The sequence below is a fragment of the Cervus canadensis genome, chromosome 6 (genome assembly GCF_019320065.1).
Source record: "Cervus canadensis isolate Bull #8, Minnesota chromosome 6, ASM1932006v1, whole genome shotgun sequence".
Taxonomy (NCBI): Eukaryota; Metazoa; Chordata; class Mammalia; order Artiodactyla; family Cervidae; genus Cervus; species Cervus canadensis.
This window is the reverse complement of record NC_057391.1, coordinates 24,754,852-24,778,883: the sequence shown is the minus strand read 5'-3', so window position 1 is coordinate 24,778,883 and position 24,032 is coordinate 24,754,852. Positions and strand designations below refer to the sequence as shown.

General features: G+C 36.5%; 3 protein-coding genes across 3 annotated transcripts; all 3 read right to left on the bottom strand.

Moving 5' to 3' along the window:
• Positions 1-287: 287 nt before the first annotated feature.
• Positions 288-1,232, bottom strand: LOC122444074 (olfactory receptor 4K13-like). Its single transcript, XM_043472875.1, has one exon. The coding sequence runs from the start codon at positions 1,230-1,232 to the stop codon at positions 288-290; it is 945 nt and encodes a 314-aa protein (XP_043328810.1).
• Positions 1,233-9,080: 7,848 nt separating this feature from the next.
• On the bottom strand, positions 9,081-10,022 carry LOC122444073 (olfactory receptor 4K13-like). The gene has a single exon (XM_043472874.1). It carries the CDS (start codon positions 10,020-10,022, stop codon positions 9,081-9,083), a length of 942 nt encoding a protein of 313 aa, XP_043328809.1.
• Positions 10,023-21,040: 11,018 nt separating this feature from the next.
• On the bottom strand, positions 21,041-21,967 carry LOC122444132 (olfactory receptor 4N5). The gene has a single exon (XM_043472934.1). It carries the CDS (start codon positions 21,965-21,967, stop codon positions 21,041-21,043), a length of 927 nt encoding a protein of 308 aa, XP_043328869.1.
• Between the last annotated feature and the right edge of the window lie 2,065 nt (positions 21,968-24,032).

The window sequence follows — 24,032 nt, the reverse complement described above, 5'->3', positions numbered from 1 at the left end:
AATTCAATATTATTTAACATTTGATTTCAATTATTTGAAGAAATATGTAAATGGTCTTCCCTGGTGCTTCAGTGATAAAAAATCGACCTGCCATTGTAGGGAACATGGGTTAAATCCCTGGATAAAGAAGATCTTCTGGAGGAGGAAATGGTAACCCACTCTATTGACAGTGGAGCCTCTTGGGTTCATGGGGTTGCAACGAGTCTGACAACACTGAAACTAAACAATAACAATAACAACCCCCAAATTGCAGAGATCAAAAAACGATTGTATACAACAGACAATATTTAGGGGGTGAGCCAGGAACCAATGTGCTGGTTGCTCAGTCTTTTAATGGCTGCCTTCATTTCCTGATTCCTCAGGGTATAAATAATTGGATTAAGGAGAGGAGTGATGATAGAGTAAAACACAGAAAGAAATTTATCTACAGAGTAGCTATCAAATGGGAAAGCATAGATGAAGATGGCAGGGCCAAAGAAGAGAGTGACTACTGTGATGTGAGCAGAGAGTGTAGACAGAGCCTTGGAGGATGCACTGGAGGAGCGCTGCCAGATGGTGACCAGCATGACAGCGTAGGATATGAGCAAGAGAATGAAACAGACTAGGGACAAGAGCCCACTGTTCACAATCACCAAGAGCTCTAGGGTGTAAGTATCAGTGCAGGCAAGCTTGATGACTAGGGGCAGGTCACAAAAAAAGCTGTCCAATACATTGGGACCACAGAAAGGTAAATTCACAGTGAAAACCATCTGGCTTGTACTATGGATAAGCCCAATCACCCATGAGAGCAGCAGAAACCCAGTGAGCACCCTGTGACTCATGATGGTCTTGTAGTGCAAGGGTTTGCATATAGCGACATACCTGTCAATGGCCATAGCTATCAGAAGAGACATCTCTCCACCCCCAAAGAAGTGCATAAAGAACATCTGGATCATGCAGCCCCACCAGGAGATGGTCTTGTGTTTTCTAAGGAAGTCTGAAATCCCTTTGGGAGTTGCAGCAGAAGAAAGACATAAATCAAAAAATGATAAGTTTGCCAGAAAGAAATACATGGGGGAGTGAAGATGGTTGTCAACTATCACAGAGATGACAATGAGGAGGTTTCCTACTATGATGGCAACATAGACGAGAAAGAAGATTGCAAAAAAGAATATTTGAGTTTCTTGAGAAGTAGAAAGTCCCACCAAAATGAACTCAGAAACACTTGATCTGTTTTCAGGAGATCCATTCATCCTTCCTCAGAAGCTTTCTGAAAAGGAAAACAAACAGTGTGTGATAACGACTAACAGGTCAGGGAATCTAGTCTTAATCACCCTGTTTCTTATTCAGGAAAGTAACCCGTTTAATAACATGACTGCTTGTAGATATGTTGCAATTGGAGATATCTTACAGGACCACAAGACCATAAAAGTGTGGTGGTTATGAAACCAACTAGATTACCTTTTCTCTTGGTTAGTGCAAGGCAAGATCAACTAGACATTGAGCAAACTTGTCTTCCTTCATGTTCAGCTCCAGGCCACACTCTGAATAACCACTTAATTTATTAGAGTGATAAGAGTTTTCAAAAGCATTAGAGCAATAGATTTTTTTCTTTTGTGGGTTTCATATAATATATTTACTGACATGTTTTGTTACGTACTACATTGGTGCTTCCATGGTGGCACTGTGGTAAAGAATCTACCTGCCAGTTCAGGAGATGCGGGTTTGATCCATGGGTTGGAAAGATCCCCTGAAGTAGGAAAAGGAAACCACTCCAGCATTCTTGCCTAGAAAATTCTACCGACAGAGGAGACCGACAGTATATAGTCTACGGGGTCACACAGAGTCAGACACGACAGAGTGACTGAGCTCGCATACACTATGTAGTAAAATGTGTACCATATTAAAAAGATATTGCTGAAATTACATGATGTGGGTTATATTTCCTGAAGAGAACTAATGATGAGTATTACTGTGACCATATTATGAAAGAAAGTTGAATTTTGAGACAGGTATATAGTAGTTAACAAAATTACTGAGATTTTATATTTGAATGATTTAGATTGACTCTCAAAACATCAGAATTTCTCTAACTCTTCGGTCTATGTGGTCAGACAAGTAAGTGCGTCCTATTTGTGCATTCTCAGCCAATTGTTGCAAAACTGAATCAAATGACCATTTTTATCTGATATTTCTTTTCAATTCATATATTTTCACATATAGTGAGTCTATAGAAATACCAAGATAACCATTATTAAGACTATAAACTAGTGAGGATTCCATGGTACTCTTGTTCAACTTGTCTGTCTTGAAGAGATATAAGGAGTAATGGGAATACTGTATCATTGTGAATCTAAACTCAAAAATGTTAATGATATTCTGTTTGAGCAGAGTAGTATTTTCATGTTAATTCCTTATCCTCTTTGGACCTATGTCCCTCACGGTAATCTACCTTAAGTTTCATTTAATTGACATTTAACCTTGTCAAGGATAGATAGACTCATAATATTGTGTTACTGACTGAGGTGAACTCAGCTAAACATAATTAAATATTTTCAAGTACACACTTACATGGAAGGGGAAGAGGTCATTGCTCAGTCTACATAAAGTTATTTATTTCAATGCTTCCCCTGCTTATCTGATTTTAGGTCTATTTTTCAAATCTCATTCCAGGCTTGTTGATCATCTTTAGTGCTTTTCTGGCCTTCTTCAGAGCCTAGAGCCAAACCTGAGGCCAAAATGAGAACACAAAATAGGACATATTTGATAATCCATGTACCCTTAGCCTTTCCATCACACTGTTTAAATGTTAGAAGAACAGTATATTTAGTTAACCGTAATGAACATTTAATTATATACATTTATGTATGTAAGTTTACATACATTAAGACACATTTGATCATAAGTGGCCCATACTCTAACCATTATGCTTGACAGCATCACTCAGACTAGCATAAAACTTCTTGTTTTCACATAATAATGGAATGGAAAATGAAAATCTATATTCTTCTTTGTGCTTTGTTCTCTTAACACAAGACAATGATTTTATCTTATCCAAGCTACAGTCTTGGATGGCTTTGTTTTCCTAAAGTTTGCAAATAAATAAATAGATTTATAGGTATACATGAACTGGGCAAAGATGAGATCCCAGACAAGGTGATTTCTCTCAGCTTTTTTTAAACCAATTAACATTTGGTATAACATATGGCTATTTTCAGACTCTTATCAGAAGATAGTTGTATATTCCTCTCTAAAATTTCTGACAAGTGTAATGTTAGCATTGATATTTTGGAAATAGTGACTTTCTCTGATTTTTTCAAGCCATGAATCAGGTGTTTTATCCTTGCAGTTTTCTTAACTCTCTTTTAATACTGCATCCCTAGAAACAAATATGCTATTTTCTCTACATTATGCAGTAATTCAAAGAAAAATTTAACCAGTCTGATAAGTATAACCAAACAATTTAAGCTTCCCTAGATCCCTTTTCTGTACACATAAATTATTTAGCCTGAATTGCTGTATTATTATCTTAATTCCCTGCAAACATCATTAGAATGACTTTTATATCTTTTTTCCATTTTGATAAAAATCAAAGTTTTTCCAGTTTAAGGTCTCCTTTCCCTCCCTTCTTTCAGTTATTATTTTGGCATTTGAATTCACCAGTATGGACAGACACACTTACACTGTAAATGAAGTTTGTGATAGATGTGGTATATAGGCAGACAAACATGTCAGGATTATGTAGCCTACCTGTTGGACTTCAGAAGTAAAGTCAGTATGAAATCCTGAATGCTTCTCTTCATCGTCTAAAGGTTTTTGTCTCTGAACTTCAAAAGACAACGGTATATAAAAGTATCCCTTGATGGGTGACATAAAGGAGAAACCTCATTTGGTTATTTCAGAGTCCTCAGAGACTGGCAGTAAGAAGTAATTGGGATTGTTCAGAGACACTTTTGCCGCTGCAGAACATGAGAAATCATTTTTCACCTTTCAAACTGACAATACTTTAAAGACATCAATAAATAATCAAGAGAGTATTGAAAGATATCACTAGCTGTGAATTGTGAGTTTTTTGTATGATGTTTTGTCTTGGCTGTAGTTTCTTTTCTATAGGAAACATTTATGATTGTTCTATTCAGGCAAAATATGAATATGCAGTCTAGATAATTTTAACTCTAAATCTTATTAAAAGTGAACTTTTCCCATGCTTTAACTTTAATCTCTTAGAATTTATTGATAAAGGATGTGAGATAATTATTTATATCATTGTAATTAAGTAAGTTAATTCCACTGAATTTTATATTTCCTTTTCCATTTAAAGATATGTGTAGTTTCTGGGTCTCACACTTAGATCTTTAATTCATTTTGAGTTTATTTTTGTGTATGGTGTTAGAAAGTGTTCTAGCTTCATTCTTTTACAAGTGGTTGACCAGTTTTCCCAGCACCAATTGTTAAAGACGTTGTCTTTTTTCCATTGTATATTCTTGCCTCCTTTGTCGAAGATAAGGTGTCCATAGGTTTGTGGATTTATCTCTGGGCTTTCTATTCTGTTTCATTGATCTATATTTCTGTCTTTGTGCCTGTACCATACTGTCTTGATGACTGTGGCTTTGTAGTATAGTCTCAAGTCAGGGAGATTGATTCCTCCAGTTCCACTCTTCTTAAGATTACTTTGTCTATTCGAGGTTTTTTGTATTTCCACGCAAATTGTGAAATTATCTGTTCTTGTTCTGTGAAAAATACCGTTGGTAACTTGATAGGGATTGCATTAAATCTATAGATTGCTTTGGGTAGTATAGCCATTTTGACAATATTGATTCTTCCAGTCCATGAACACGGTATATTTCTCCATCTGTTTGTGTCCTCTTTGATTTCTTTCATCAGTGTTTTATAGTTTTCTATGTATAGGTCTTTTGTTGCTTGGAAACTATAAGCAAAGCGAAAAGACAGCCCTCAGATTGGGAGAAAAATAATAGCAAATGAAGCAGCAGACAAAGGATTAATCTCAAAAATATAAAAGCAACTCCTGCAGCTCAATTCCAGAAAAATAAATGACCCAATCAAAAAATGGGCCAAAGAACTAAACAGACATTTCTCCAAAGAAGACATACAGATGGCTAACAAACACATGAAAAGATGCTCAACATCACTCATTATCAGAGAAATGCAAATCAAAACCACAATGAGGTACCATTACACGCCAGTCAGGATGGCTGCTATCCAAAAGTCTGCAAGTCATAAATGCTGGAGCGGGTGTGGAGAAAAGGGAACCCTCTTACACTGTCGGTGGGAATGCAAACTAGTACAGCCACCATGGAGAACAGTGTGGAGATTCCTTAAAAAGCTGGAATAGTGCTGCCATATGACCCAGCAATCCCACTTCTGGGCATACACACTGAGGAAACCAGATCTGAAAGAGACACGTGCAGCCCAATGTTCATCACAGCACTGTTTTTAATAGCCAGGACATGGAAGCAACCTAGATGCCCATCAGCAGACAAATGGATAAGGAAGCTGTGGTACATGTACACCATGGAATATTACTCAGCCATTAAAAAGAATTCATTTGAATCAGTTCTAATGAGATGGATGAAACTGGAGCCCATTATACAGAGTGAAGTAAGCCAGAAAGATAAAGACCAATACAGTATACTAACACATATATATGGAATTTAGAAAGATGGAAACGATAACCCTATATGCAAAACAGGAAAACAGACACAGATGTACAGAACAGACTTTTGGACTCTGTGGAAGGCAAGGGTGGGATGTTTCGAGAGAGCAGCATCGAAACATGTATATTATCTAGGGTGAAACAGATCACCAGCCCAGGCTGAATACATGAGACAAGTGCTCCGGCCTGGTGCACTGGGAAGACCCAGAGGAATTGGGTAGAGAGGGAGGTGGGAGTGGGGATCAGGATGGGGAATACATGTAAATCCATGGCTGATTCATGTCAATGTATGACAAAAACCACTACAATATTGTAAAGTAATTAGCCTCCAACTAATAAAAACAAATAGGAAAAAAATAAATAAAAATAAACAGGGATAAATCTCAAAAAAAAAAAAAAGATATGTGTAGACAAGTCTGCTTCAAGTTTACCCATTTTTCTCCTTTTTAAAAAATGAACTGTTTTTTAGAACAGGTTTAGGTTCATGGCAATATTAAGAAAATGGTATTTTCCATACATGTGGTATTTTCCTTCACACACGCATAACCTCCCCTATAATCAACTTATTGCACTATGGTGCATTTGTTACAAATGATGAACCTACGCTGACATATAACTGTCACTCAAAATCCACACTTCACACTATAGTTAACTCTTGATTGTACATTGGATGGATTGGGACAAATCTATAATATATATAGACATCATTATAGAATCATATGGATTAGTTTCATTGCCATAATATCCCCTCTGTTCCATCTAGTCTTCCTTTTCCCCCTCTATTCACTGACAACTACAGACCTTTTCCTGTCTCCATAGTTTTTCCTTTTCCAGAATGGCATATGATTGGACTTATGGAATATGTAAACTTTTTAGATTGGCTTTTCATTTAGCAATAGGCATTTTTCTCCAAGCTTTTAATGGCTTCCTAGCTTGTTTATTTTTATCACTGAATAGAATTCCATTGTCTCGATGTATCATAATTTATTTAACCATAAGCCTACTGAAGAACATCTTGGTTGGTTTCAAGTTTGGGTACTCATAAAGAAAACTGCTCTGAACATCTGTCTGCATTTTTTTCGGGATAGTTTTCAGTGCATTTGGGTAAATACAAAGGAACACAACTGCTGAAACATAACTGTAAAAGTATGCTTAGTTCTGTAAGAAACCACCAGTTGTCTCCTGAGGTGACTGTACCATTAGCATCCCACCAGCAACGAATGAGAATTCTTGTGTTTCCACATTCTTGCCAGCACTTGGCGTCATCGGTATTCTGGAATTTGACCACTCTCATAACTGTGTAGTAGTGTTTTATTACCATTTAATTTGCATGATCCCGATGATACCTGATGTTTGACTTCTTTGGTGAGGTGTTAGTTAGGGTCTTTCCCATTTTCAAAATAGGGCTGTTTATTTTGTTATTTTGAGTTTTAAGAGTTCTTTTTATATTTTGGATAGTGGTCCTTTTCAGATATGTATCTCACAAATCTGTTCTTCATCTGTGGCTAGTGGTTTCACTCTCTTGACATTGTCATTCAGAGAGTAACATTTTTTTTTTTTTAAATTTTAATCAATCCAGCTTACCAATTCTGTCAGAGACTGTGCCTTTAGTGATATATCTGAGAAGTCATTGCCTAGCCCAAGGTCATCTACATTTCCTCCTATGTTATCTTCTATGAATTTTATAATTTTACATTTTATGTTGAATCCTGTGATCTATTTTGAGTTAATTTCTGTGATGAGTGTAAAGTTTATGTTTAGATTTTTTTTGTATGTGAATGTCCATTTGTTGAAAGTCTATCTTGTATTACTTCTGCTCACTTGTAAAATAAGTTCACTATGTGTATGCAGGTCTATCATGTTCCACTGATCTACCTATTCTCTCTCATATTGTTACCACAATTTTCATTTTACTCATTTTATTTTACAGTGCATTTTAATATCAGGAAGGACAGGTTGATGTGCTAGTCATTCAGAATTTTCTTAGAAATTCTGTATTTTTTAGTGAAATAGAATTATTTTCTGAAGTTCAAACAAGTCCCAGTGGGATCAATCAGTGCAATATTAGAAACTCATGACAAACATAGGAGAAATGAACAGGTTTACAAAATTGAGCATTTTCATCTCAAAAGAATTTATGTACCTTTAAATCTGTCTCCTTTTATAGCTTACACAAAGTTTTATCATCTTGATTATATGGAAAATGCAAAAATTTTATTAAAAGAAATGTTACATATTTTGTAACTTTTGTTTCTTTACTTGGTAATCTTTTTCCTTAATAAAATATAGTCATATGAAATGTTATTATGTCTATATAGCTGGTAAATGTCAGCACACTGAAGTTTAATATTTAATTTTATTTCTATAAGGACATTCATAGACCTCAGAGCAGTTGCTATCATAGGCAAAAATCTTCTTTATCCAATAAAGACTCTTTGAGAGAGGAAGAGATGTGAGAGGCATGAAAGCTGTGAAGGGAAGAAGGTAGGAAGAAATAGCAGAAAGTGCAAGAAGAGACAAAGAGGCAGAGAGAAAGGAGAAAGAGGAGAAGGCTCTTTTCACCATGTTGAAAGCTCTTTAAGTCAAATGGTAATTAATTAATGATTAATTACTGGAGTTGAGTCGTCATCACTCTACAATTTTCAGATTTTGTTATGCCCTTTGTGCAAATCTTTAAGAGGTTAAAAACGTTTAATGTTTAAAATATTATAAAAATTCAGTCATCAATACCTGAATTTAGTTAAAAGAATATTAGTATTCAAGCTATCTGGTATAGCAAGATACAATGAGCAGTTTATGATTTTGATCTTCAATATTTCAGATCATATAGTGCTGAGAAAACTATTCGGGTTGCCAAAGAAATTTTTGGAATATTATTTTCTAAGTACATGAAACATTCTACTGAGATTATTAGCTTATTGAAGCTATACAGCAAAAAATTATTTTTCAAATTGTGATTCAAATCATAACTCCTTTGTGAAGCTTCTATATGGTTGACATATATTGGTAGATTAATACCTGGTAAATTACCATATACAACCTGGAAACTAAAAGTCACACTAAACATCGTATAATGTGCTTTCATTAAAATTTCATATTTTCATAGATTGGTTCACTAAAATATTTTTATAAGAATAATTTTTGTCTTATGGATTTATCATTAAATTAATATTATTATTTAAATACTTACTTACAGTATTTTTATATATACTTAAGACTCACTACCCACAAATAGCCCTGGAAGAGGAAATGGTAACCCTCTCCAGTATTCTCGCCTGGAAAATCCCATGGACAGTGAATCCTGTTGCACTACATACAGTCCATGGGGTAGCAAAACGTTGGACATGACTGAAATGACTTACACACAGACAGACAGACACACACAAATAGCAGAGAACATAAAATAATTGTTTGTAACAGACAATATTTAGTGGGTGAGCCCAGCACCAGTATGATGTTTGCTTAGTCTTTTAATGGCTGCCTTCATTTCCTGATTCCTCAGGGTATAAATAATTGGATTAAGGAGAGGAGTGATGATAGAGTAAAACACAGAAAGAAATTTATCTACAGAGTAGCTATTAAATGGGAAAGCATAGATGAAGATGGCAGGGCCAAAGGAGAGAGTGACTACTGTGATGTGAGCAGAGAGTGTAGACAGAGCCTTGGAGGATGCACTGGAGGAGCGCTGCCAGATGGTGACCAGCATGACAGCGTAGGATATGAGCAAGAGAAGGAAGCAGACTAGGGACAAGAGCCCACTGTTCACAATCACCAAGAGCTCTAGGGTGTAAGTATCAGTGCAGGCAAGCTTGATGACTAGGGGCAGGTCACAAAAAAAGCTGTCCAATACATTGGGACCACAGAAAGGTAAATTCACAGTGAAAACCATCTGGCTTGTACTATGGATAAGCCCAATCACCCATGAGAGCAGCAGAAACCCAGTGAGCACCCTGTGACTCATGATGGTCTTGTAGTGCAAGGGTTTGCATATGGCGACATACCTGTCAATGGCCATAGCTATCAGAAGAGACATCTCTCCACCCCCAAAGAAGTGCATAAAGAACATCTGGATCATGCAGCCCCACCAGGAGATGGTCTTGTGTTTTCTAAGGAAGTCTGAAATCCCTTTGGGAGTTGCAGCAGAAGAAAGACATAAATCAAAAAATGATAAGTTTGCCAGAAAGAAATACATGGGGGAGTGAAGATGGTTGTCAACTATCACAGAGATGACAATGAGGAGGTTTCCTACTATGATGGCGACATAGATGAGAAAGAAGATTGCAAAAAAGAATATTTGAGTTTCTTGAGAAGTAGAAAGTCCCACCAAAATGAACTCAGAAACACTTGATCTGTTATTCAGGAGATCCATTCATCCTTCTGCAGAAGCTCTCTGAAAAGGGAAAACAAACAGGGTGTGATATGGACTAACAGGTCAGGAAACTTAATATTTACTTAAACATGTTGCCTTTTATTCAGGGGAATGACAGTTTTGGCAATAGGGAGTGCATTTTAGGTATTTTGCAGTTGGAGCTATTTCACAGGACCACGAGACCATAAATATGTGATATTATGGACCAAATTAAATGAATTATTCACATGGTTAGTGCAAGGCAAGTTCAGTTAGACAGAAGACGTGTCTCCTTTCATGTTCAGCTCCAGATCACATGGTGTAGAAACACTTAACTATTAGAGTGACAAAGGAGAGTTTTCAAAACCTCCTGGAGGTAGATTTTTATCTTTTGTGAATCTCAAGAAGTACATTATGATATCCTCAGTATGCAGTAATAAGTTTACCTTACTAAAAAAGATATTATGAAGACCAATTCAAGACTAAAGCAACATGAAGAAAATAAATAACAAAAATTATAGCAAAAATTAAATGTGAAATTCAGAGAAAGATAACAAAGGAAACCAGTTAACTGAGACCCTGTTGTTTAAAAAAAAAGATTAAAACCAATGATACTCTAAATAGGGTGAGAAGAAAAGAGAAGACGCAATTTTACAAAATCAGAAATGAAAGAGAATTCATCACTACTGGTCTACTCATCCCATAAACATTATGAGGATAGTAAATAACTCTATAAAATAAATAAAAAACTATTGCCAAAATCACATTATGTGCATTATGCTTCCTGAAGTAGATTGATTAATGACATGTATTGTTGATAGAAAGTTAAGTATTGAGAGAGCTCCATGGTTTACTGAGATCAAACCCTATTCATTTACACCTGAAACACCAGATTAACTCTCAAAAGTGCAGATTCTCATTTCACCTGTTTTCCTAACTCTTCCCTTTATCTGGCTATGCAAATAAATATATTCTATCTGTGCATTCTTACCCTGCATGCTGCATGCTGTCACTTCAGTTGTGTTGAACTCTGTGCGACCCTGTGGACTGTAGCCTGCCAGGCAAGAATTCTGGAGTGGGTTGCTTTGTCTTCCTCCAGAGCATCTTTCTGACCCAGGGATATCAATTGTAACTCCTGCATTGGCAGGCAAGTGTTGCAAAATCCATGACCATTTTTATCTGATATTTGCTTTTAATTCACATATTTTCATAAATGCAATGAGTGTGTAGAAATACCAAAAATACTGTCACTAAGAGCATGAGCTAGTGATGTAACTAAGGTAGTCCTGGTCAACTTTTCACTCAAAGAGATGTAAGGAGCAGGGTGACTGAATTGTTTCCCATTGTGCATCTAAACAAAGAAACTAAAAGTATGATGAGCTATTTGAACAGAGTAGCATCTTTGGATTGTTACTTCTCACTTTGGACCTGTTTCCTCTCATTGATTTTCCTTAAGTTTCCTTTAACCTTTAACTTTGTCAAGGATAGACAGAAATAGATATGTGGTGCTGATTGAGGTGGACTCTGCTCAGCTAAATTATTTAAAAAAAATAAATAATAAGAGGAAAAGTAAATATTTCATCTACAAAAATTCACTTATCTCATTGCCTCCGCTGTTTATCTGATTTTAGCTCTATTATTCAAGTTTAATTACACGCTCAATGATCATCTCTAGTGCTTTTATTGCCTTCTTCAGAGCCTAGAGTCAGAGCTAATGCCAAAATGAGAGAATAAAATAGGATATATTTGATTATTTGTGGACCTCCAACCTGTTAATCACACAGTATAGTTTTTAGAGACAGCATATCCAGTTGGCCATAATGAACATTATATGCACTTAGGTATGTCAGATTACTATCAGTAGGACACACATTTGATAAATGGCCATACTCTAACCATTATGTTTGACACCATTACTCAGAGTAGCATAGAAGCTTCTTTCTTTCACATGTTAGTAAGATAGAAAATGGAAATCTTTGATATATGATTCAACATTTCTTCTATGTGCCTTGTACTCTTAATGCAAGACAATGATTTTATCTAAGCTATAACCACTGGATCTTTGTGACCCCATGAATCTCAGCATGCCAGGCCTCCCTGTCCATCACCAGCCCCTGGAATCTACCCAAACTCATGTCCTTTGAGTTGGTGATGCCATCCAACCATCTCATCCTCTGTCGTCCCCTTCTCCTCCTGCCCTCAATCTTTCCCAGCATCAGGGTCTTTTCAAATGAGTCAGCTCTTCACATCAGGTGGCCAAAGTATTGGAGTTTCAGCTTCAACAGCAGTGCTTCCAATGCACCCCCAGGACTGATCTCCTTTAGGATGGACTGGTTGGATCTCCTTGCAGTCCTAGGGACTCTCAAGAGTCTTCTCCAACATCACAGTTCAAAAGCATCAATTCTTTGGAACTCAGTTTCTTTATACTCCAACTCTCACATCCATACATTACTGGAAAAACTATGTTTGTTTAAATATATGGCAATTTTCAGACTGCTGTCACTGGAAAGTTTGTCATATATTCCTCTCCATAATTCTGAACAAGTGTAATGAAAGCATCAATATTTTGTATGTGTTGAAACTCTGTGATTGACCAAGCCATGAATTAGGCATTTTATCCTTGCAGTTTTGTTATCTATCTCCCTTTAAAAATAATTTTATCCCTAGAAACAAATATTCAAATTCCTCTATATTATGTAGTAGCTCAAAGAATAAAGTCATTTAACCTGATCAAGATAGCCAAGCAATTAAAATATCTTGAAAACATACCCCTTTCTCTAAGAAGAATTTCTTTGGCCTGAGTTGCTGCCTTAATTCCCAGTAAACATGATTAGAGTGATTTTCATATTTTTTCCACTTATATAAAAATAAGCTTTTTTTCCAGTGCAATTTCACTCTTCGACACTCACCTCAGTATTATTTTGGCATTTGAATTTTATCATTTATAGACACATTTATATCATAAATGAACTAACATGATAGATGTGATATATAGGTAGAGTAACACATCAGGCTTATGTAACCTACCGGGTGCACTTGTGCTTTAGAAGTAACATCACTATGAGATCCTGAATGCTCAGTTATTATCCAGTGATTTTATTTTCTGCTCTGGACTTCAAACTGCTCAGTATATAAATGTATCCCTTAATAGGAGGTATAAAGGAGAAAACTCACTTGATTGTTTCAGAGTCCTCAGAGACTGGCAGTAAAAAGTAACTGGGCTTGTTAAAAGAGACTTTTGCCATTACAGAAATTGAGACACCATTTTTCAATTCTCAAATTGACAATTCTTTAAAGGCTACAATAGATAATCAACGGGGGTTTGGAAGCTGTCACTAGTTGTAAATTGTGGGATTTTCATATAGTTTTTTTTCTTTTGTTGTAGTTTAATTTCTAAAATAAGCATTAAGAAATGTTATATTTAGGCAAATATATATATGTTCTAGGTGACTTTAACTGCAAATTTTATTAAGGTTGAAAATGTCACATTTAAACTGAAATCTGTTAAAATTTTTTTGAGAAATGATATGAGGAAATTTTCCATCATTCCAAAGACATAATTACTCCACTAACAATTTGTTATGCTTTTTTTTTCCGGGGGGGGGGCGGGGGCGGGCGTCTGCTCATTTTCTTCCTTGTCTTGGCTGTTAACTTTTGAGGAGGTCCTACACACTTTATTTTTACTCTTTATGTTTGATGGTATATTTTAGTGTTAGAAAGATCTTGTCCTTTCTCATTGCTTAATTCATTCAAAGGGTTCTTGTATGTTTTTATATCTTTCTTATTCTAAATTAAATTGATTTATTTTCTAAAATTAAAACAAGTTCTGCTAGTCATTTTGATATCACAATATTAAACTTAAAAAAATGTAGAAAAAATTAAGAAAATTACAAATTTGAGTCTTCTAAGAAATTCTTACATGCCTTTAAATATTTACTATCATGGCACAGCAAAATTTTGTCACATTTGTTTTTTCAACACATTTTTTGGTAACACTATTTGTTAAATCTAATTTTGCACATTTTGTACTTGGGTGCTACACTTACTATTAAGTTTTCCCCTAACATGATTGATCTTACTGTTACTGTTTTTGTTTTCCATATGTAGGTGGTAAATGGTATCATTGCTTACATCTCATTTCTAATAATTTTTCTACTACTTTCTCTTTGTGTTAGGTTAATGATAAATGATCTCCAAACATTAATACTTTTTCTATTACTTATCCTGTTAACTAAAATTTTCTAGCAATACTGAGTAGCAGTGACAATAACTGCTATGGGCAAAACTTGTTCGCTTCCCAACCATGACTTTCTTTTTTCTTGATAATGACACCTCATTTTCTTGGGATTAGTTGCCTATGTACTTCCATGAAGCCTCAAACTCTATAAAAAGCCGCATCTCACTAACCAAGGTCAATCCCAACTCCACTATTTTCCTCACCAGTGTCTAGTTTAGCCATGATCGTAGACCATGTAGCAGAGACTGCTATTATCTGCTGTGTGGCCTTCTCCTGTTCTTCATATGTAATTGATACCTGAATTCATTTAGAGACATGTACAGCCTCCCTTGTAATTAGAATTGGTAAACAGCATGAAATAAAACAATAGTATCATGAGGCTACTTGGTGGAAATTCCCTATAAGGGCTGACTGATCAAAAAGTTATGCTCTTTTCCTCTTGCTAACCCTATATAATCCAAGTCTATGCCCCGACCAGTAATGCTGAAGAAGCTGAAGTTGAATGGTTCTATGAAGATCTACAAGACCTTCTAGAATTAACACCCAAAAAAGATGTCCTTTTCATTATAGGGGACTGGAATGCAAAAGTAGGAAGTCAAGAAACACCTGGAATAACAGGCAAATTTGGCCTTGGAGTACAGAATGAAGCAGGGCAAAGGCGAATAGAGTTTGCCAAGAGAACACACTAGTCATAGCAAACACCCTCTTTCAACAACACAAGAGAAGACTCTACACATGGACATCACCAGATGGCCAACACCAAAATCAGATTGATTATATTCTTTGCAGCCAAATAAGGAGAAGCTCTATACAGTCAGCAAAAACAAGACCCAGAGATGACTGTGGCTTAGATCATGAACTCCTTATTGCCAAATTCAGACTTAATTTAAAGAAAGTGGGGAAAACCACTAGACCACTCAGGTATGACCTAAATCAAATCCCTTATGATTATACAGTGGAAGTAACAAATAGATTTAAGGGACTAGATCTGTAGACACAGTGCCTGATGAACTATAGACGGAAGTTCATGACATTGTACAGGAGACAGAGATCGAGACCATTCCCAAGAAAAAGAAATGCAAAAAGGCAAAAATGGCTGTCTGAGGAGGCCTTACAAATAGCTGTGAAAAGAAGAGAAGCAAAAAGCAAAGAAGAAAAGGAAAGATATATGCATCTGAATGTAGAGTTCCAAAGATAGCAAGGAGAGATAAGAAAGCCGTCCTCGGCAATCAATGCAAAGAAATAGACTGGGAAAGACTAGAGATCTCTTCAAGAAAATTATAGATACCAAGGGAACATTTCATGCAAAGATAGGCTCAATAAAGGACAGTAATTGTATGGACCTAACAGAAGCAGAAGATATTAAGAAGAGGTGACAAGAATACACAGAAGAACTGTACAAAAAAGATATTCATTACCCAGATAATCACAATGGTGTGATCACTCACCAAGAGCCAGACATCCTGGAATGTGAAGTCAAGTGCTCTTAGGAAACATCACTATGAACAAAGCTAGTGGAGGTGATGGAATTCCAGTTGAGTTGTTTCAAATCCTGAAAGATGATGCTGTGAAAGTGCTGCACTCAATATGCCAGCAAATTTGGAAAACTCAGCAGTGGCCACAGGACTGGAAAAGTTCAGTTTTCATTCCAAACCCTAAGAAAGGCAATGCCAAAGAATCTCAAACTACCACAGAATTACAGTCATCTCACATGCTAGTAAAGTAATGCTCAAAATTCTCCAAGCCAGGCTTCAGCAATATGTGAGCCATGAACTTCCAGATGTTCAAGCTGGATTTAGAAAAGGCAGAGGAACCAGAGGTCAAATTGCCAATATCCGCTGGATCATCAAAAAAGCAAGAGAGTTCCAGAAAAACATCTATTTCTGCTTTATTGACTATGCCAAAGCCTTTGACTCTGTGGATCACAATAAACTGTGGAAAATTCTGAAAGAGATGGGAATAACAGACCACCTGACCTGCCTCTTGAGAAACCTGTATGCAGGTCAGGAAGCAATAGTTAGAAGTGGATGTGCAACAGACTGCTTCCAAATAGGAAAAGGAGTATGTCAAGGCTGTATATTGTCTCCCTGCTTATTTAACTTATATGCAGAGTACATCATGAGATATGCTGGGCCGGAAGAAATACCAGCTGGAAACAAGATTGCCAGGAAAAATATCAATAACCTCAGATATACAGATGACACCACCCTTACGGTGGAAAGTGAGGAAGAACTAAAAACCCTCTTGATGAAAGTGAAAGAGGAGAGTGAAAACATTGACTTAAAGCTCAACATTCAGAAAACTAAGATCATGGCATCTGGTTCCATCACTTCATGGCAAATAGATGGGGAAACAGTGGAAACAGTGTCAGAGTTTATTTTTGGGGGCTCCAAAATCACTGCAGATGGTGATTACAGCCATTAAATTAAAAGATGCTTACTCCTTGGGAGGAAAGTTATGACCAACCTAGACAGCATATTAAAAAGCAGAGACATTACTTTGTCAACAAAGGCCCATCTAGTCGAGGCTATGGTTTTTCCAGTAGTCATGTATGGATGTGAGAGTTGGACTATAAAGAAAACTGAGTTCCAAAGAATTGATGCTTTTGAACTGTGATGTTAGAGAAGATTCTTGAGAGTCCCTTGGACTGCAAGGAGATCCAACCAGTCCATCCTAAAGGAGTTCAATCCTGGATGTTCATTGGAAGGACTGATGTTGAAGCTGAAACTCCAATCCTTTGGCCACCTGATGCGAAGAGCTGACTCATTTGAAAAGACCCTGATGCTGGGAAAGACTGAAGGCAGGAGAAGGGGGCGACAGAGGATAAGATGGTTGGATGGCATCACCAACTCAATGGACGTGAGTTTGGGTAAACTCCGGGAGTTGCTGATGGACAGGGAGGCCTGGCGTGCTGAGCTTCACAGGGTCGCAAAGAGTCGGACATGACTGAGCGATTGAACTGAACTGAACCCTATGTTTTCTCAGGTCTAATTTGGAAAAGTGTTTAATGCTAACATGAGACACTGTAATTATTTATAGTTAAATAATGTTAATAAGCATTTTAAACAGAATTAATTTGATTACTTAAGTGGCACAATGACTGGGATGATAACAGACTCTTAAGGACGTATGAAATGTTCAATGTAAGAAGAGTTTTATTATGATATGTTAGTTAGTTAAGCTTAGTTTTCAGCAAAAGAGATTCAAGAGTTAACCATTGAGCAGATATCTACTGGCCTTATCATTTACTGCATAACAGAGAAGGTACTGTGCTGGCTGGTAGAGCATCAGAGTAATCATTTGCTATCACTTTTTTTTTTTTGCTATCACATTTGAACCATCCATTTTTATATTGCATCCTGCTGTCTTGGGATAGCATTCTCTAATATACACTCTTAACCAGTGATTATTATAAGTCATTTTGTCCTAAGTTCCCCTTATAGGAAGAATCTGTAGAATTTGTATTTTTTTCCTCCCACAACTTTAGACTCTGTAGTTCTGGAAGTTCTGGACATGCTTTCACCAGAAGATGCATTAAGATTTCTCTTTACTTCAACCTATTGCTGCCACTCAGTAACTACATTTTCCTTTTCCAAAGACTCAAAAGGCAAGGAAAGGTGCCACAGCCTGATAAAGAGTAATTTATCTTGGTCATCAAGAGAAGCAGTAGTACTACAGTATAAATGGTTGAGTCATGGAGGATATTAAAAAAGTCCAAATTGAAACATGGGATTGAACTATTCTATTTGTGAGATGAAAATGCCATTGACTGGTATTAATGACAGAGATGACATTGCAGAAAAAAGATTAGTGCACTTGAAATTACCAATAGAACTAAAACATGGAGAGAATAGAAGATAATTTTTATTATATGTCTCTTTAAAAAATAAATACTTTTGCAAAGCAAAAGTAATAATAATGTGTTGTTGAATGTGTTAGCTCAGTAAGAAAATAGTAGACACTGAATATACAACACAAATATAAAAGCAGGGAGGAGGTAAATGGAAGTATACTGCAGTAACTTTCTTTCTTTTTTTTTTTTATTAGTTGGAGGCTAATTACTTCACAACATTTCAGTGGGTTTTGTCATCCATTGATATGAATCAGGCATAGATTTACACGCATTCCCCATCCTGATCCCCCCTCCCACCTCCCTCTCCACCTGATTCCTCTGGGTCTTCCCAGTGCACCAGGCCCGAGCACTTGTCTCATGCATCCCACCTGGACTGGTGATCTGTTTCTCCATAGATAGTATACATGCTGTTCTTTTGAAATATCCCACCCTCACATTCTCCCACAGAGTTCAAAAGTCTGTTCTGTATTTCTGTGTCTCATTACACAGCCGTTAAAAAGAATTCATTTGAATCAATCCTAATGAGATGGATGAAACTGGAGCCCCTTATACAGAGTGAAGTAAGCCAGAAAGATAAAGAACATTACAGCATACTAACAGATATATATGGAATTTATAAAGATGGTAATGATAACCCTATATGCAAATGCAGTAACTTTCTTATATTACACCCAGAAATATATAATTTCAAAATTAGACAATGATAAGATGTACGATATATATTTATAGCCCTAGATTAACCACTAAAAATCACAGGAAAAAGATTACTAAGTCAACATTATTAATATGAATAAATATAAATTAATAATAGAAAATACTTAAAAATTTCCCTAAAAACAAGAAGGATAAAATCAGAAAAAATGGGTGAAACAAATATAAAATAGAATGTTTTGTCAGTTTTAACCAAACTGTACCTATAATCATGATATATATAAATGGCTTAATAACCCAATTAAACACAGAGATTATCATATTGGATAAAATATATGTTACAGACAAGGAGCCATCATTAAAATAAAGATACATAGATTAAAAGTAACAGGACAGAAAAGGAAAAGTAATACGTCATTGTTTAACTAAAATGTGATGTGCTGGTTGCCTCCTGCTGCTATAAAAAATTACCACAAACTTAGTGACTTAAAATAGCCGTAATTTATTATCTCACTATTTTTAGGTCAGAAGTCTGATGCAGTCTCATTGGGTTAAATTCATAGTGTTGGCAGAGTTGCATTTCTTTCTGTAAGCTATAGGAGAGAATTCATTTCCGTGTGTGTGTGTGTGTGTGTTTATGTGTGTGTGTTAGTAACTCAGTCTGACTCTTTGCAACCCCAGAGACAGTAGCCCTCCAGACCCCAGGCTCCTCTGTCCATGGAATTCTCCAGGCAAGAATACTGCAGTGGGTTACCATTCCTTTCTCCAAAGGATCTCTCTTCCCCACCCAGGGATCGAATGCATTCTCCCACATTGCAGGCAGATTCTTTACCATCTGAATGCTGCCAAGGAAGCCCTCATTTCTTTGCCTTTTTCAATTAAACCAAAAGAAAGAAAAAATAGAGTAATACAAAACATCTGGCAAGAAAACAAGTTTTAATCTAACCATATCAATATCATTAAATATAAGTGATCTTTCATTTTTCACTATTGTCCTGCATTTATACATGTAAGTACATATGTCATATATGTAAGTCCCATGAGGTAGCTACTATTTTTTGTACAGTCAATTTTCACTGTGTACTTATTTACATGTATCAATATAGTTGACAATCTGCTTCTATATCCCCCAGCTTTATAATTGCTATGAGGCCAGTAACTTGTTTTATATATCAATTTGTTGGCAATGTTTTGGGATTATCACTGAGAACCATACCAAAATATACCTTTACAGCACATTCCATGATTTTGTAAGCACCTAATGCCTTATATTACCTTATTTAAAAAATAACCAGAAAAGTTTAGTTATCTGTAACCAAATAATGACTGATATACCAAATACCTATCATTATTGCATTAAGTGAAAAGATTTTTGAGTGAACTCATATTCCTTTCTAAGATTTAAAAAATAACCATTACAAATAACCACAAAACTCTCCAAAACTTTGAAATATGAAGTTAAACTCTTTCATGACCATTTTCCATAGGATATAACAGCTTTCTTTACCTCACTCCACCAAATTAGGAACAAACAACTACATCTTTAAGTGTCCATTAAGATTATGTAACAGCATGATACTTTGTACTTAATGATATTTTACTACGCAAAACCCTTTATTTAAAATCTCGAGAATCCTGCTTTAAATCAAATAGGAAACATTAGTCACTCTTTTACTTAATACCTTTTTTGGCATCTCTTTGAAAAATGAATAGATTGAACATTTTTTTATCACCTAAAATATGTGATTTTCTTGTACCAATCTCTCTAGCTTCAATTTCTTCCACTTTCACACTAACTATGCTATAGCTAGTCTATTTTTCTTTATGATTTTCAAATATATCAAGCTTATAAGATCTTTGTGTCCTTGTATTAGTCATCCTCTCTGCCTAGAATATTCAGTTCCTATGGTTATTGCATGGTTGTTCTTTCAAATCATCTGGATATCAGCTAAATACCACTCAATATCTTGCTTAACAACCAAAAATAAAGTAACTACCATCTCTCAAACTCTAACATGACATTATTTTTAATTTGCTTCAGAGCATTATCTCTTTCAGACATTGTGTCTTTTTTTCAGTTTAATAGTGTAACCTATCTTTATCTACTCAAATATAGTCACAGCAGATCTGGAATCTTACCTGTCCCATTCATATACTTAGAATAATGCCTGAAACCTGAAAGTGTTGAATAAATACATTATTTGCTAAATGATTGATTGATTCGGTGCATTAATGAATAAATATTTAATTCCAAATGAACTTACTCCCTTCCTTGGTTTTCCAGTCTTTCCATTGTATTCAGCAAACCATGTGATGACTCAACAACTTCCTCATGGAAGCTTTTACTTCCTGATTGCGAAGGGTATAAATCACAGGGTTCATCAAAGGAAAGATTACAGTGTGAAAGAGAGAAACCACTTTGTCAGCTGGGAAGGCTCTGAAGGGGCGGGTGTAGATGAAGACGGCAGGTCCAAACATGAGAAACACGATGATGATGTGTGTGGAGCATGTGGACAGAGCCTTGCTCTTCCCTTCAGAGGAGTGCCCCTTTACATGGCAGAGGATGACTGCATAGGAGGCCAGAAGCCCCAGAAAGCACAGGAGGGTGAGCAGGCCACTGTTGGAGACCATCAGGAGCTCCACCACAAAGGTGTCAGTGCAAGCCAGCTTGATGACCTGCGGCACGTCGCAGAAGAAGTTGTCCAGTCGGTTTGGACCACAGAAGGGCAAGTGGATAATAAGAGCCACTTGAACAATGGAATGAGTAAACCCCCCAAGCCACAGAGCCAGCAGCAAGGCGTAGCAGGCTCTAGGGTTCATGACAGTAGAATAGTGTAAAGGACGACAGATGGCAATGTAGCGGTCAAAGGCCATGACGACAAGAAGGAACATCTCCCCTGCCCCGAGAAAGTGCAAGAAAAAGAGCTGAGTGATGCAGCCTCTATAGGAAATCACCTTCTTCTCAGAGAGGAAGTCCACCAGCATCCTGGGAGCCACAATGAAGGAGTAGGATGCATCCAGGAATGCCAGGTTGCCCAGGAAGAAGTAGAGGGGGGCTGTGAGGCCAGGGTCTGACCTGATGGTGAGAATGATGAGGAAATTTCCAGGGAGGATGATGAGGTAGAAAATTAAGACTAGTGTGAAGACCAGGAGTTGAACATCTTGAGATTGGGTCAGACCAAGTAGGATGAATTCTGTCACCTCAGTGCTGTTCTCCCTCTCCATCAGTCCTCAGTCTGTGGAATAACAAAGAGCAGAATACCATCTGTTATAACCACCTTTTCATCTATCCCCTAGCTCTTCTCCAAATAAAACTAATATTTTCCACATCCAGCACTTTGCCAGCGGAATGCAGTTTATGCATCATAGCTCTCCTGTGTTTTCAGTTAAGCTTTCTACCTTTCATTTTCCTGACTCTCCAAGACACTGATCTTATGGCCACACTTGCATTCCTATTTAAGCGTGTGTTTCTGTGTAATTGTGTTCCTAAGCTATTTTGCTTGAAGTGTACTAGAAATTTCCTGATTAAAGCAAAACTAGTCATTGTTAAGGTTGTCAGGTTGTTGGTCTTGTTGTCCGTGGTGCACTGTCTCTAAAGCTTACATTCGTTGCTGAGTTTTGGTCCCCTTCTTCATCTCCAAAGATATTTTGCAGATGCTTCTTTCCTCCAGTTCCTGTAGAATTCCCAGTTCCTGACTTGCAGCTATGTGCCTTCTTTTCAGAATTTGTGCCTTATTAGTTCCATTACAGTGTTTTGCTTTGGTGCCCTTGTGCAACCTTACTCCGTTTAGTCACCTGGATCTCAGCAAGTACACTGCATTACATCTAACTTAGAAGGATTCCCCTAGTTGGGGCATCCCAGGTGACTCAGTGGGAAAGAATTCACCTGCCAATGCAGGAAATACTGGAGATGCAAGTTCGATCCCTGGATCACAAAGATCCCCTGGAGGAGGTAATGGCAACCCACTCCAGCATTCTTGCCTGGATAATTCCATGAACAGAGGAGCTACAATCCACGGGGTCACAAAGAGTCAGACATGACTCAGCAACTTAGCACACATTCCCCTACTTACACCTCTGACTGGTCCCCAATCCTGCATGTGTTCCACACCCTGTTCTTAAATCCTAATTAATACTAGTCCAGTCTCACTTGCTCACCATATATATCCACAGTCTACTTTTCCCTCAGATCTCAGGATGATAGCCAAATGCTATCCCCACAAATATTTTCTTGTAGTGTAAAGCTTATGCTAATATACAAAATATTTTGACTATCTCAACTAATAAAATCAAAGCGAGATCTGGAAATGACCGTATAGAACATGTAGTCTAATATATCATTTAACAGATGAGAAAAAATAGAGCAGTTTCAGTTAAGATTTTAAATTTGCAATGACTTGTCTTTTTTATTCTAATTAGTAAGTGATAGGGGAGGAAAGGTATGTGTTCTTCAGTTTAAACAGATTGTGTGTGTGTGCTCAGTTGTGTCTGATTCTTTGCAACCCCCTGGACTGTAGCCAACCAGGCTCCTCTGTCCATGGGAATTTCCAGGCAATTAAGTTACTAATTAGGGCCCCATCAACTTGTATGATTTTATCTAGGTGCTTAAATAATTACTATTTGCTTATGTAAATACTTTGTCTTTGTGGGCTATAATCTGATCTAAAGAAGAATTCTGTTCATGACATCCAGAATTAAGGTTTAGTCTATATAGTGGTCTCCAAAATGGAATATGCTCATCTCAGTGGATAAGCAAGATAATCCATTAGGGTGCATAAAAACAGTGGAAGTTCTCCATATATTATTATAAATCATGCTTGAATTTTTAAAAGTATTTGTGATTGCTTTCTAAGTTTTACATTACTATAACTGTAGAAACATTCTATAAATAAATATTCATATATATGATATCTGTGCATATTTGTTGAGATGAGTGATATAAAAGAAGAAAGGTTGTTGACTATAACAACATATTACAATGTGGCATAAAGCAATATTTCGCTTGATTTTTAATTACACACAATGTTGATTTTCAAAAATGCTATGCATACAATGGAATGCAATTTAGTAATAAAAAGGAATTGAGTACTGATATATATTAAAACATGGATATAACTCAAAACCATTATGCTATATAAAAGGAACCAGTCATAAAGGACCACATGTTGTATAATTCACTTTATGCAAAATGTCCAGACAAGGCAAATCTGTAGATATAGAAAGTAGAAGAGTGGTTGCCAAGGAATAGGAGTGGGATTGGAGTGACTGTTAATGAGTATGAGATTTCTTG

Coding starts and splice junctions, on each gene's coding strand:
- LOC122444073 (XM_043472874.1), bottom strand. CDS start 10,022: ATGGATCTCCTGAATAACAGATCAAGTGTTTCTGAGTTCATTTTGGTG.
- LOC122444074 (XM_043472875.1), bottom strand. CDS start 1,232: ATGAATGGATCTCCTGAAAACAGATCAAGTGTTTCTGAGTTCATTTTG.
- LOC122444132 (XM_043472934.1), bottom strand. CDS start 21,967: ATGGAGAGGGAGAACAGCACTGAGGTGACAGAATTCATCCTACTTGGT.